General features: G+C 52.9%; 2 protein-coding genes across 3 annotated transcripts in view; both read right to left on the reverse strand.

The window, feature by feature from the left end:
- Window positions 1-5,958, reverse strand: part of NUDCD3 (NudC domain containing 3) — a 62,410-nt gene extending 56,452 nt beyond the window's left edge. Inside the window, exons 1-2 of one of the 2 annotated variants that reach the window (XM_049641171.1) lie at window positions 5,449-5,958; window positions 165-463 (exon numbers count right to left, since the gene is read on the reverse strand). In XM_049641171.1, coding sequence (XP_049497128.1) covers window positions 165-463; window positions 5,449-5,640 — 491 coding nt within the window. In that variant the 5' untranslated portion in view covers window positions 5,641-5,958. The remainder of the gene's footprint in view (window positions 1-164; window positions 464-5,448) is intronic. The other variant, XM_049641172.1, reaches the window with a different exon arrangement.
- Window positions 5,959-9,392: 3,434 nt separating this feature from the next.
- Window positions 9,393-10,922, reverse strand: part of NPC1L1 (NPC1 like intracellular cholesterol transporter 1) — a 15,843-nt gene continuing 14,313 nt past the window's right edge. The window contains exon 19 of the mRNA XM_049641173.1: window positions 9,393-10,800. Within this exon, the coding sequence (XP_049497130.1) occupies window positions 10,604-10,800 (197 nt within the window). The 3' untranslated portion in view covers window positions 9,393-10,603. The remainder of the gene's footprint in view (window positions 10,801-10,922) is intronic.

Here is a 10,922-nt window from a genome sequence, read left to right on the forward strand (position 1 = left end):
AGAAGCAGATTGGCCTCCTGCCCCACATGGGCACACTACTGGGACGCACCACAGCTTGGGACCTAAACGTGGAGAGTTGGTGTGGTACCAAGCAGGAACCAGGGATGACCATGCCACCCACCGGATATCAAGCAAGAAAGAAACCGCAAAGGAGGAATTCTTACCTGGGAAGGGCTGGTGGCCCTTTCGCAGCCTGCGTGGCACCTGCACACGCTCCCGCAGGCTCTGCCTCCACCGAGCTGGGGGCCACCGCCGGCTCAGCGTCCCGGGGTCCTGGTGGTCCTGGAGGCCCGGGGTCTGTGCTGGGGCCGACCTCCACCTCCTGCCCCGCGGCTGGCACTGGCTCCTGCTCAGCTGCGGCCACCGCAGCCTCCTCCGCCTCCTTCCTCCTGGCCTTCTCCTCCAGCTCCTTCCTCCTCTTCTCGTCATCCTGGCGCGCCATGTGCTCAAAGGCTGTGAACACCTACAATCGAACAGCAAACTGGCCGTGAGTTTCCCCACCAGTACTAGGCCACACATGCCATGCAAAGGTGGTCAAACGTGGTAAGTAGAGAATGGAAAACTAGTAGACCACAGACGTGCTCCCCCTGGCAAATCACAAACGCACTTCAACTTCACCAGGAGCTGCCGTGAAGGAATCTCTAACAGGAGTTCCAAACGCGCAGAAGGGAAACCAGGTAAGCCAACGCTCATGGCACCTATGCGCCCACCGGCCAACTTCTGGGTCTAAAGGACACGTAACTAAATGGTCTCACCTGTCCTTAGTTCTTTTTACAGCCCCCGGTGAGACCTGCTTGCCACGGGAAGAAGACACTGTCCTGGTAGCAAGAGCTGTAAAGACGCCAACAATTCAGACTCGAGAAGAGAAGACAGGAAATCAAGTTGAACCCACTCAGTACAGCAGAGTCACCAGACAGCTGCAGTCTTCCCACAATGCACAGGTGGAAGGGGTGTGGCTCTTAAAAAACGTGGGAATTTCATCCCCCAGATAACCACGCCGTGTCTACAATGAACAAGGAACACAAAAAATCCAAGTAACAGCTCCTACCCTCTACGAACTCAACATTCTGGTATGAGGACCAGCCCCTACTCTTTTCTGGGACAGTCACACCCACACAAGCGCTGGGACTCTCCACCCGAAGAGCACACAAGAAAACATGGCATTTCGTATGCACCTTTCAAGGGCGCACACAACTTCCAACATGGCTAGCACAGACCCGTCCACGACAGCGCCACCAGGAGACCGTGAGGAACCGCTGCGGTACCTCGCCGTGGGCGCACAGATGCTCGCTCCAGGTCTCGGAAATCTAGGAAGTTCCTTGGAAGGAAGGGGCTTGGGTAGACCTTGAAGAAAAGGCACGTGTTACCCTGGGGGCTACAAGGGGCAAGACCAGAGCTCCGAGGGGTGGGGCCATGGGGGGGGGGGGGGTTGCTCCTCTGGCAACTGGAGGCGGGAAGACTGGGAGAGCCTCCCTGGGAGGTTGGAGGGGCCCAGCTAGCAGCCCTGCTCCCCACAGGGCCACACAGAAACCTCAGTCGTAGCTGCCACGACCTGGGAGCAACCAGAATGTCCCTCAGCAGGTGAATGGATACCACATGGCGGTCTGTCCAGACAGTGGAGTATTACTCAGCACTAGGAAGAAATGAGCTATGGAGCCGTAAAGAGATGAGAAGGAAACTTATATCATATCACCAAGTGAAAGATACCAATCAAAAAAGCCCATACATGTTCTGTAGGATTCCAACTCTATGACATTCTGGAAAAGACAAAACCACGGGACAGTAAAAAGTTCAGTGGTTGCCACAAACGGGGCAGGAGGGAGGAATGAGTGGAACATGGCAGATTTTCCCGGCATGAAAAATACTCTGTGTGACGGACACCAGTTAAACACTTGTCCCTACCTCATAAAATGACATCACTAAGACTGAACCCTAAAGCCAACTATGGTTTGGGTAGTCTGACACGAAACACAGGTGCATCGACTGTACCACAGGCACCATCTGGTGGGGATGCAGGTAACGGGGGAGGCTGAGGGGACAGGAAGTACATGGGAAACCTCTGTACTTTCCCCTTCAATTTGCCTTGAACCTAAAACTGCTCTTGAAGAATGGTCAGAAGCAGGTCGGAGTCCCTTTCCAAAGGACAGGAATGCAGACATACGTTAAATAATCATGTTTCACGTTCCATGTGCTGAGCAGGAAGACAAAACAAAAGGTCTCTAACTACTGAACTTTGCCAAATGCTTTCGGATTCCCCAAAACCTTCCCGAAGATGCTGTGAGGAAGACAGCACTGACATTTCCAACATGAGGAAACACTAAGCTCAGAGGAGGTAAGTGCCTTCTCTGAGTCCTGCCAGTGAAAGAGGAAAATAAAAATATTACAAGAACACTGACGTCAAAAGGCCACGTCGGCAGAAAGAAGCGAAACCCTAAGGCTGAAACAAGGCAACGATTCCAGACCCATTTCTACTCCTTCAGAGAACCTGAGCCCGACAATATTTCACACCCGTGCTTGCAACACCTGACTTCACCCTCACAGCCATACAGCCCCGGACACCCGAGACCCTCATCCTAACTTCACAAAAGGAACAGCAAGGACTCTGTCTCCTCACCCCCCAGGACCTCCCCGGCCCCTGGGCCTGGTACTCCTCGCTGCATCCACCACCTCTGCTGACTCAGCCCCCTACCTCCTCTAACCTGCCACTCGCCTCCCCTGTCCTTGGCTCCGGTTGTTACGGACCCAGGCGCCTGCTGTATGACCACAGCACCGTGGAGCTGGAGGAGAGGTCTGTGACCTCCAATCCACTTCTCTACTGACAGAGAGGAGACGACTCTCCCAGCAGGTCCGGTGAGGACAAGTGGGGAGGCTCTCCTGATTCTGGGGCAAGAGACCTTCTACTAAGCAGGCTTCTCAAACTGGACCCAAGAAAAGCAAAAAGTATCAAATGAATGAAGTGTCACTGTAAACTATTTTGTTCTTAAAACACATAAAAGGGACGTCTGGGTGGCTCAGTCAGTTGAGTGTCCGACTCTTGATCTTGGCTCAGGTCATGACCTCAGGGTTCGTGGGATGGAGCCCCACATAGGGCTCTGTGCTGACAGCGCAGAGTCGGCTTGGGATTCTCTCCCTCTCTCCCTCTCACACGCATGCTAAGTAAATAAACAAACAAACAAAAAATACACTAAAATATCACGGCAAGGAATACAACTTGCACATGCATCTTTCCTGCTGAAGGTCATCCCTCAAGCTCTGCACCCAGGCTGGCCAAACCCTTAGAATTAGGAGAAAGAATCGTGCATCACACCAACAGTCCAACCTCAATATATCAGGACACTTTCAAGTTCCAGAATGGAGCACCCCAGCACTCCCATCCAAGCCCTGCTTGCCTATGTTCAGGACAGACTCCAACCACCCACCTCAGGTGGGTGGCCACAGGAAGGGGTCTCTTGCCATCAAGTCAGGTACAGGGAAGAAAACCCCTAAGAGGCAAACGAGCAGGGATGGGGGGTCAGGAAGACACAACACCAGGAAGGAACACCGTGCCACAGCAAGTTACTCAGTGGGACTCAGCATCTTAATGTCCCACCCACAACAGAACTCCCATCCAACACTGAACTCACGAGTCTCCTGCCAAATGCCTCTGTGGCCAGAACAGTCCCCCCAGGATTCACCCCCACCCATCCAACAAAATGCCCTGGAAACATCTGCTTCTTCAGAGTCCCTCAGGCATTGCTGACTGCTGGGAACAAACTGCAGAAACACCGCTCCTCTTAACCATCACTAGGAAGTGTCCCCTGGGTACTGCCCTGCCCACTTCCTCCCCTCCCTTACTGCTGCTCAGGCAGCCTCCTGCTTCTCCCATGCCTTCACTGGAGACACCCCTCAAAATGCTGCCCTCCACCTTCGGCTCTTCTCTTCCCCTCAAACCACTCTGGTTCCTCCATTCCGTGGTTCCAGAGCCTGCCAGCAGGGACTCCTGTCTGCAATCTCAATCCTAACTTGTCTGAAACTAAGCTTTTCCCCCTAAACTCAGGGGACAGTTCAATTAGTGCATGATTATTCCAAGTTTGAAACCACGGGTCATCTGTGACTCCTCCCTCCCCACCTCCTCTTCCTTACACTGCTCACCAGGTACGGACATACTTCATACCTGTTACTAGAAAAATGAATTCCCTCTGCCAATTCGTGTGTGAGACAAGGGCAAAGACCCACCTTTCATGATATTGGGACTAAACAAGGTTAACACCCAGCACGCTAACCAGTACATACCCGCTGCTCAGTAAGTGTTCCTTTCTCCTCCACATCTTTTCTGCAAGCTACTGTCACCCCAAACAAGAGTCTTCCCGCTCTATGTTAAGATCTGGACCCATAAAGATGAAGTTCCGCGTTCCAGCTCTACGATAAGTTCCAGTGGCACCCTCATCTCACATAAAATTCAACCCTGTTTCCCTGGGGTTTGCATGAAAGTGATAAGCTACCCTTAGGAGTCTGCCAGAAACCATCTCTGACGGTCCTCTGATCACCCAGATGGCACTCAGCCACCGAAGGCACGAGAAACAGCCTCAGTTCCGACCCAGAGTACCAACACCGCCGATTCATCTTCAGTAGTCACTCAAACACCCTAAGCTTTCGCTTCTCCACAGGAGCACCAAGAAAGTCACAGCCTGACCACTGGACACTCCACCGAGAAAGTAACGGCCTGACCACTCGCTCAGGCTGTACACAATCTGTAAAGCGCAGGGAGGTATTACCAGCATTTCCATCTACCCAGGCTCAACGCTTGGCTGAAGACCTGCTTCCAATCCCATCAAAAACCCCACCTCCCCTACAAGACCTTTTTCCTGATTTCCACACCACGTCTCTGACCCCTTCCTGGCAATGGGCTTTGTCACACAACCGGCCTCACACAGTTCTGTCCCTGTCTGTGCTCTGTCTCCCCGACAGGAAGGAAGACGTCACAGGAGACTCGGAGCCGTGCACTCGGACTGTGCGCCTCCAATGCCTGCGGCAACTGCGGTGTGGCACCTGCTTACTACGGGGACGCTCCTGGGCACCCGGTCGACTTCGACGCCCGTCCAGCGCTCAGCGAGTTCGCCCCCACGTGAGAGGAGGACGGCGAACACGGCCTCGAACCGCCGACTCCGCGGCCCCCCTCCCGCCTCCACGCGTCGTGCCTGTGGGGCGCACAGGTGTCCGCGGGGCGTCCCGCTCGGCCCCCCTCCCTGCCGGGCCGTCCTGGCACCTCCAAGCGCCCCGAACGCCGAGCCAGGCTCGCTCCCGCGGGACGGTAACTCGACACCCGAACGGCGCCTCGGCTTACTCGCAGGCGCGGCCGCGGGAGGCTGGTCCGGGGGGGGGGGGGGGCGCTGGAGGGGAAACTGAGGCCGGGCTCCGCCGCCCCCACCCCCACCCGGCCCCGGGTCCGAGCCGCCCGCCGCGCGTTACCTGCAGGACCAGGGCCTGCGCCGCCCCGGGCGGGAAGCCCATTCGGTCGGACGGATGGCGCAGCAGGCGGTAGAAGTCGGTCTTGCGGTAGAGGAAGCCGAAGAGCACTCGCAGGAAGTCCTGGACGTTGCCCACGTGCTGCAGGATGCCCAGCAGGGCCTGGTCGTACAGCTCGGCCGCTCCGGGCTCCATGGCGTCGCCGGCCGGAGGGACTCTGCTCACTGCGGGCGCGGCCCGGACGCCGGCCCACGGCCACTTCCGGCACGCTGCGCTAACGGCTCCGCCGCCCGGCGCGACTTCCGGTCCGCGCTCGTTCCAGCCCCCCGCGGCCGGGCCGGGTCGGGCGGCAGCGGAGCGTCCCCGCCGAGGGCCCCGCCCCGCCTCCCGGCCGGCTCTCCCAGGCGGCCCCGCCAAGGGGCGGTCTTGGGTCCCTAAGTGGCCGCTAGGCGCGGGAAGGCCCGGGGCGGCAGGACCGAGAGCGCCCGGCAGCCATGTTGCAAGCGGGCGGAAGAGGTTCTGTTCGGGCAGCGTCACGTGATCCCCTGTGTCGTCACGAGGTGGGCGGGGCACCGCCCCTTGCCTGCGGGAAGGCTGGCGGGTCGGCCTGGATGGGGCTGGCGGTGTGTCAGGCTCCCAGTGACGTGCAGGCCGAGCGAGCGCGACGTGTGGACGCGAGTGTGGCAGAATCTGTGAACACGCGCGGCGTGCATCGTGTCCTCAGTGTCTGTCACTATAATCCTCATTCAGGTACCCGATGAACATACGCCGGAGGACTATCGAGTTAACCAAGTAACCAGTAATGTGGTAAAGCCGGTCCCAAGAGTATTGGCAGGAAGCAGGTATTCATAAACACTTCGAGGAAACCGAGTAAGATCGTTAGGATGGGTACAAAGCTGGCCGGTATCCCGCAAAATAAAACCGTAGGTTACCTTTTCTACTGGATACAAATGATTTCCATGACAACTGGACTAAGGTCTACAAATGAACACCTATCTTCAGAGTCAACGGGCTCCAATTAATTGTAAATAAAGTCAGAACCAGAACCAGATAAATCACCCTAGGGCAATGGTCCTGAAACCTCTTTGAGTCATTTACACTCCAGGGGAACCTGGGTGGCTCAGTCGGTTAAGCATACCACTGGATTTCAGCTCAGGTCGTGGTCTCACGGTTTGTGAGAGCCCACACTGACAGCGAGGACTCTCTCTCAAAATAAACTTTTAAACTTTTGGGATTCCCCCCCCCTCTCAAAATAAACTTAAAAAATTAAACATTTATTGAAGACTCCAAAGACCTTTGATGTGGGTTGTGCTTATAGTTACCATAGTGTGTTATCATTTTCCTAATGTTTATTTTTGAGAGAGAGAGAGAGAGAGCTCAAGCAGGGGAGGGAAAGGGAGAGAGGGAGAGAGATAATCTTAAGCAGGCTCCATGCTCAGCGCAGAGCCCAACTGGGGGCTTGATCACATGACCACGAGATCATGACCTGAGCTAAAATCAAATGAGTTGGACTTTTAACGGGCTAAGCCACCCGGGCACCCCCACATGTTAACATTTTTGTGAGGAAATAATGTTCTTCAAAGCAATGAAGTATAGCGAGAAGCGTAGCATAGTTTTACATTTCTGCAAATCTCTTTAATGTCTGGCTTAATTGAAGACACCAAGATTCTCACATCTTTTGCATTCACTGAATTGCAATATGTTGTTTTGATTGAAAAATACGAAGAAACCCAGTCTCACACAGATTGTAATTGGAAATGAGAGGAATATTTTAATTGTCTTTTCAAATAAAAGTATTTTTTTTAAACCAAAATTGAACAGGTGGTAGTTTCTCAACAGTGGTAATACATAATCTGAAACGATATCCATACCCATGGTATGTCCTGCACTTTGAATGGATCTTTTATATGCATGGTTTTGTAACACCAGACTGGAATGCAGAACGTGACAAAACAATCGAACTGTGTTACAAATGTAAGAAGCAGTGAGGAGGATGGTAGGAAAACACTCTGACCTAAGTGACTTTGGAAATGAATGGAGTCTAAGACAAAGGTCAAAAGGAATGAAAAAGGGCCGCTTCGCTCTACAGCTGTTTGCCATGGCAGTGTGGGCTGTCATCTCTGAAAACACTAAGCATATACAGTGGAAGGCAACAATTAGGCAGATCGAGTTGGGGGTAAAGCCAGGCTTCTTGCTGTTGGCAGGAGAGGTTACAGAGAAGCAAGGGAGAAGTCTAGAAGTATTCCTGAGGTGATGAATTCCCCCTGAAGGCATCAGCAGGAACTCCAATTTAGCTTAACACAGCTATAGGTGGCTACGTATAGGAATATTTCTAGAAATGTGTACATATAGGGGCGCCTGGGGGGCTCAGTCGCTTAAGTGTCCGACTTTGGCTCAGGTCATGCATGATCTTACCATTCGTGGGTTAGAGCCGAGGGTCGGGCTCTGTGCTGACAGCTCAGAGCCTGGAGCCTGCTTCGGATTCTGTGTCTCCCTCTGTCTCTGCTCCTGCCCCGCTCATACACTCACTCGCTCTCTCTCTCAAAAACATTTAAAAAAACTTTTTTTAAGAAATGTGTACATATATGTGTGGGTTCACACACACGTATATTTCCTTGTTGTCTCAGCTGAGAGAGCCCAACAGCAACAATGCCCCAGCAGCAAAACACACATGGAACACCAGATCCTAGGTTCTAATCCCATCTCCAGTAGAAGGGCCAGGGCTCCTTGGAGAAATGACTGATTCTAGGACCGGGGCAGAAAATATACAAGCTGAGCCTGGACCAACTCGTAGTGCCAGAAAGCAAGGTAAGTGCTCAAAATGGGAAAACCCTCCATGCTGGAGGTGTGACAAGGGACAGGAGCCAACAGGAGCCCCCTGGGGGGGGGGGGCCTGGGGGGCTCAGTTGGTAAAGCGTCCAATTCTTGGTTTTGGCTCAGGTCATGATCTCACAGTTTTGTGGGTTCGAGCGCCGCATCAGGATCTGCACTGGCAGCACAAAGCCTGCTTGGGATCCTCTCTCCCTCTCTGCGTGCCCCTTCCCTGCTCACGCTGTCTCTGTCTCTCTCAAATAAATAAATAAAACTTAAAAAAAAAAAAAAAACTCCCGATAGCCCAAGCTGGAGCGATCTGAGCAAGAAAATAAAGTAGTGCCATATTAGAACGCAAAGCACAAAAATGAATATCCACGAGTCCATACTGTATATGTCATACTAAATAAATAAGTAGATGCAGGAGAATAGACAATCTTTCTGTTAAGAAGAGTTCCAAATTTATGTAAATACTCCACCCTCCAGAAGGTGGGACGTAACTCCCCACTCCCTAAGTGTAGGCTGTGCAGAGTGACTTCCCTCCAAGATGCACAGCACGGACAGTGTGGACAGGGGCAAAGGATAACTGTGGAAGAGATGCCAGGCAGACATGACCTTGGCCAGATGAGGAGACTCAATGCCAATGGTGGGAAGTCATGGGGACAGTGTGCACCCCTTAAGTGTGCCGAGAAGGGTGCTGCACCTCTGAGGTCTCCCTGCCAAAAACCCATAACCTTGGTCTAATCGGGAGAAAAACACCAGACAAATCCCGTTAGAGGGACAGACATTCTACAAAATGCCCGACCAGTCCTCCTCGAAACCGTCAAGGTCATCAAAAACAAGTCTAACAAACTGTCACAGCCAAGAGCCTAAGGAGACGTAACAACTAAATGTCACATGCTCTCCTGGACAGGATCCTGGAACAGAAAAAGGGACACTAGATAAAAACTAAGGAAATCTAAATAAAAGTATAGACTTTAGTAGTAATTATCAATACTGGTTTATTAATTGTATATTGACAAATGTACCATACTAATATATTGATAGGGAACTGGACGTGAAGTATGCAGGAACTTTCTGTACTATCTTTGTAATTTTCCTGTAAATCTAAAACTATTCTAAAATTGTAAAAAGGTTTCTTTTGAAAAATGTATTTAAAAATGATGATCACCCACAATGCTACCCTTTCCCCCAAAGAGCAAGTGGACATACAGTGTTGTTGGTACGGGGAGGGAGGCCCCTCACTGAGGCCGGCGGGTGGGGTGTGAATAGGGCAGCGCTTTCCAGAGGCAGCTGTGGGTCCCCTGCAGTCCCTCGGCGACACTGCCTCCAGGCAGCTCTCCCACACCCACAGACACATCAATGCCTGCTCAGCCTCACAGAGTTTCATCTTCTGCACCTGAGATTCCCTTGGTGTGATGAATTTCAGAATTTAGAAGGTTTTTAGGAAAGTAATTTGATGCTTACGCTGCCTTAGATATTACCCCCCATCAGGGCCCGGGGCCGCACACAGCACACAAAGTCACAAATGTGCCAAAATATCTGACCGCTCACATCAAGGAGACAAAGGATGTAAGGACCCCAGTCGTAAAGGTGTAAATAAACACCTCTCATCTGGTCCAATGAGATTGTCCCAAATGTACAAGAGAAAAAAAGCAAACGCAGTTTTCAGAGATTTGGGGATTTGGAGATTCCACAGAAGTGATTGGCGCTGTACTGGAAAACAACTGGGACCAATCTGCCCACCAGCAGGGAACGGACAGAATCATGGTGTTCGTGGGGCCAGGCCAGCTCAGTCGGTGGAACACCTGACTCTTGATCTCAGGGTTGTGAGTTCGAGCCCCACAGTGGGTGGAGGGATTAAAAATGAAACCTTTAAAAATAAAGCAATCGTGCTCATTCATGCAATGGAATAATCCAGAGCAGTCGCAGTGACTGGCCCACAGGGACCAACGTGAATAAATGCAAAATGCACGGGGCATGGGGGAAGCTCGTGAAGGGATGTGTCAAGTCATTTACGGAAGACGTTTAAACGTGGAATGATACTCTATCTCTGTTCACATATAGACACGGAATTAGAGTGTAAAAACCTGCTCCGGGAAGACATACGTCAACTTCAAGAGACAGGAACAGACCACACCCACGCTGCCACATGCCTCCTTCATCCTAATCTTGTCCTCCTGGGTCCCACCTGGTGGCCAGAGACCAACCACCCACCTCGGGCACTCCCATGGCCACTGCCTCTCCTAGGCCCTGAGTGGGAGGACGGGTGAAGGGACCCCCATTAGGGAAGCTGCACAGCCCCAGGAGTCAGGGCTGGTGAGCCAGGATAGGAGCTCCAGCCTCCTCAGAACTCCTGCCCACCGCGGGACAGAGAACCGACAGCACCACCCATGCTCTTGGCAGGATGTTCAAAGCCATGGTTGATGTAGGTGCTGCTGGCTGTGGATGTTGGGGCCTGGTGGGTCAGGCAGGAGGCCACCCTGGCCCTGGCGGCCTCCTCCATCTTCTGCTCCAGCACTAGAGCCACATTAACATCAGGCCCTGCAGAGGAACAGCCCCAGAGGCCCAAGATCAGGGAGGCCATGTGCTGGGCAGGAGATGGTGCGGGGGTGGGGGAGGGCCCCCTGGGTTGGGACTGCTGGGAGTGGGTGGGGGAGGGCCCC

This window comes from Panthera uncia, chromosome A2 (genome assembly GCF_023721935.1).
Source record: "Panthera uncia isolate 11264 chromosome A2, Puncia_PCG_1.0, whole genome shotgun sequence".
Lineage (NCBI taxonomy): Eukaryota > Metazoa > Chordata > Mammalia > Carnivora > Felidae > Panthera > Panthera uncia.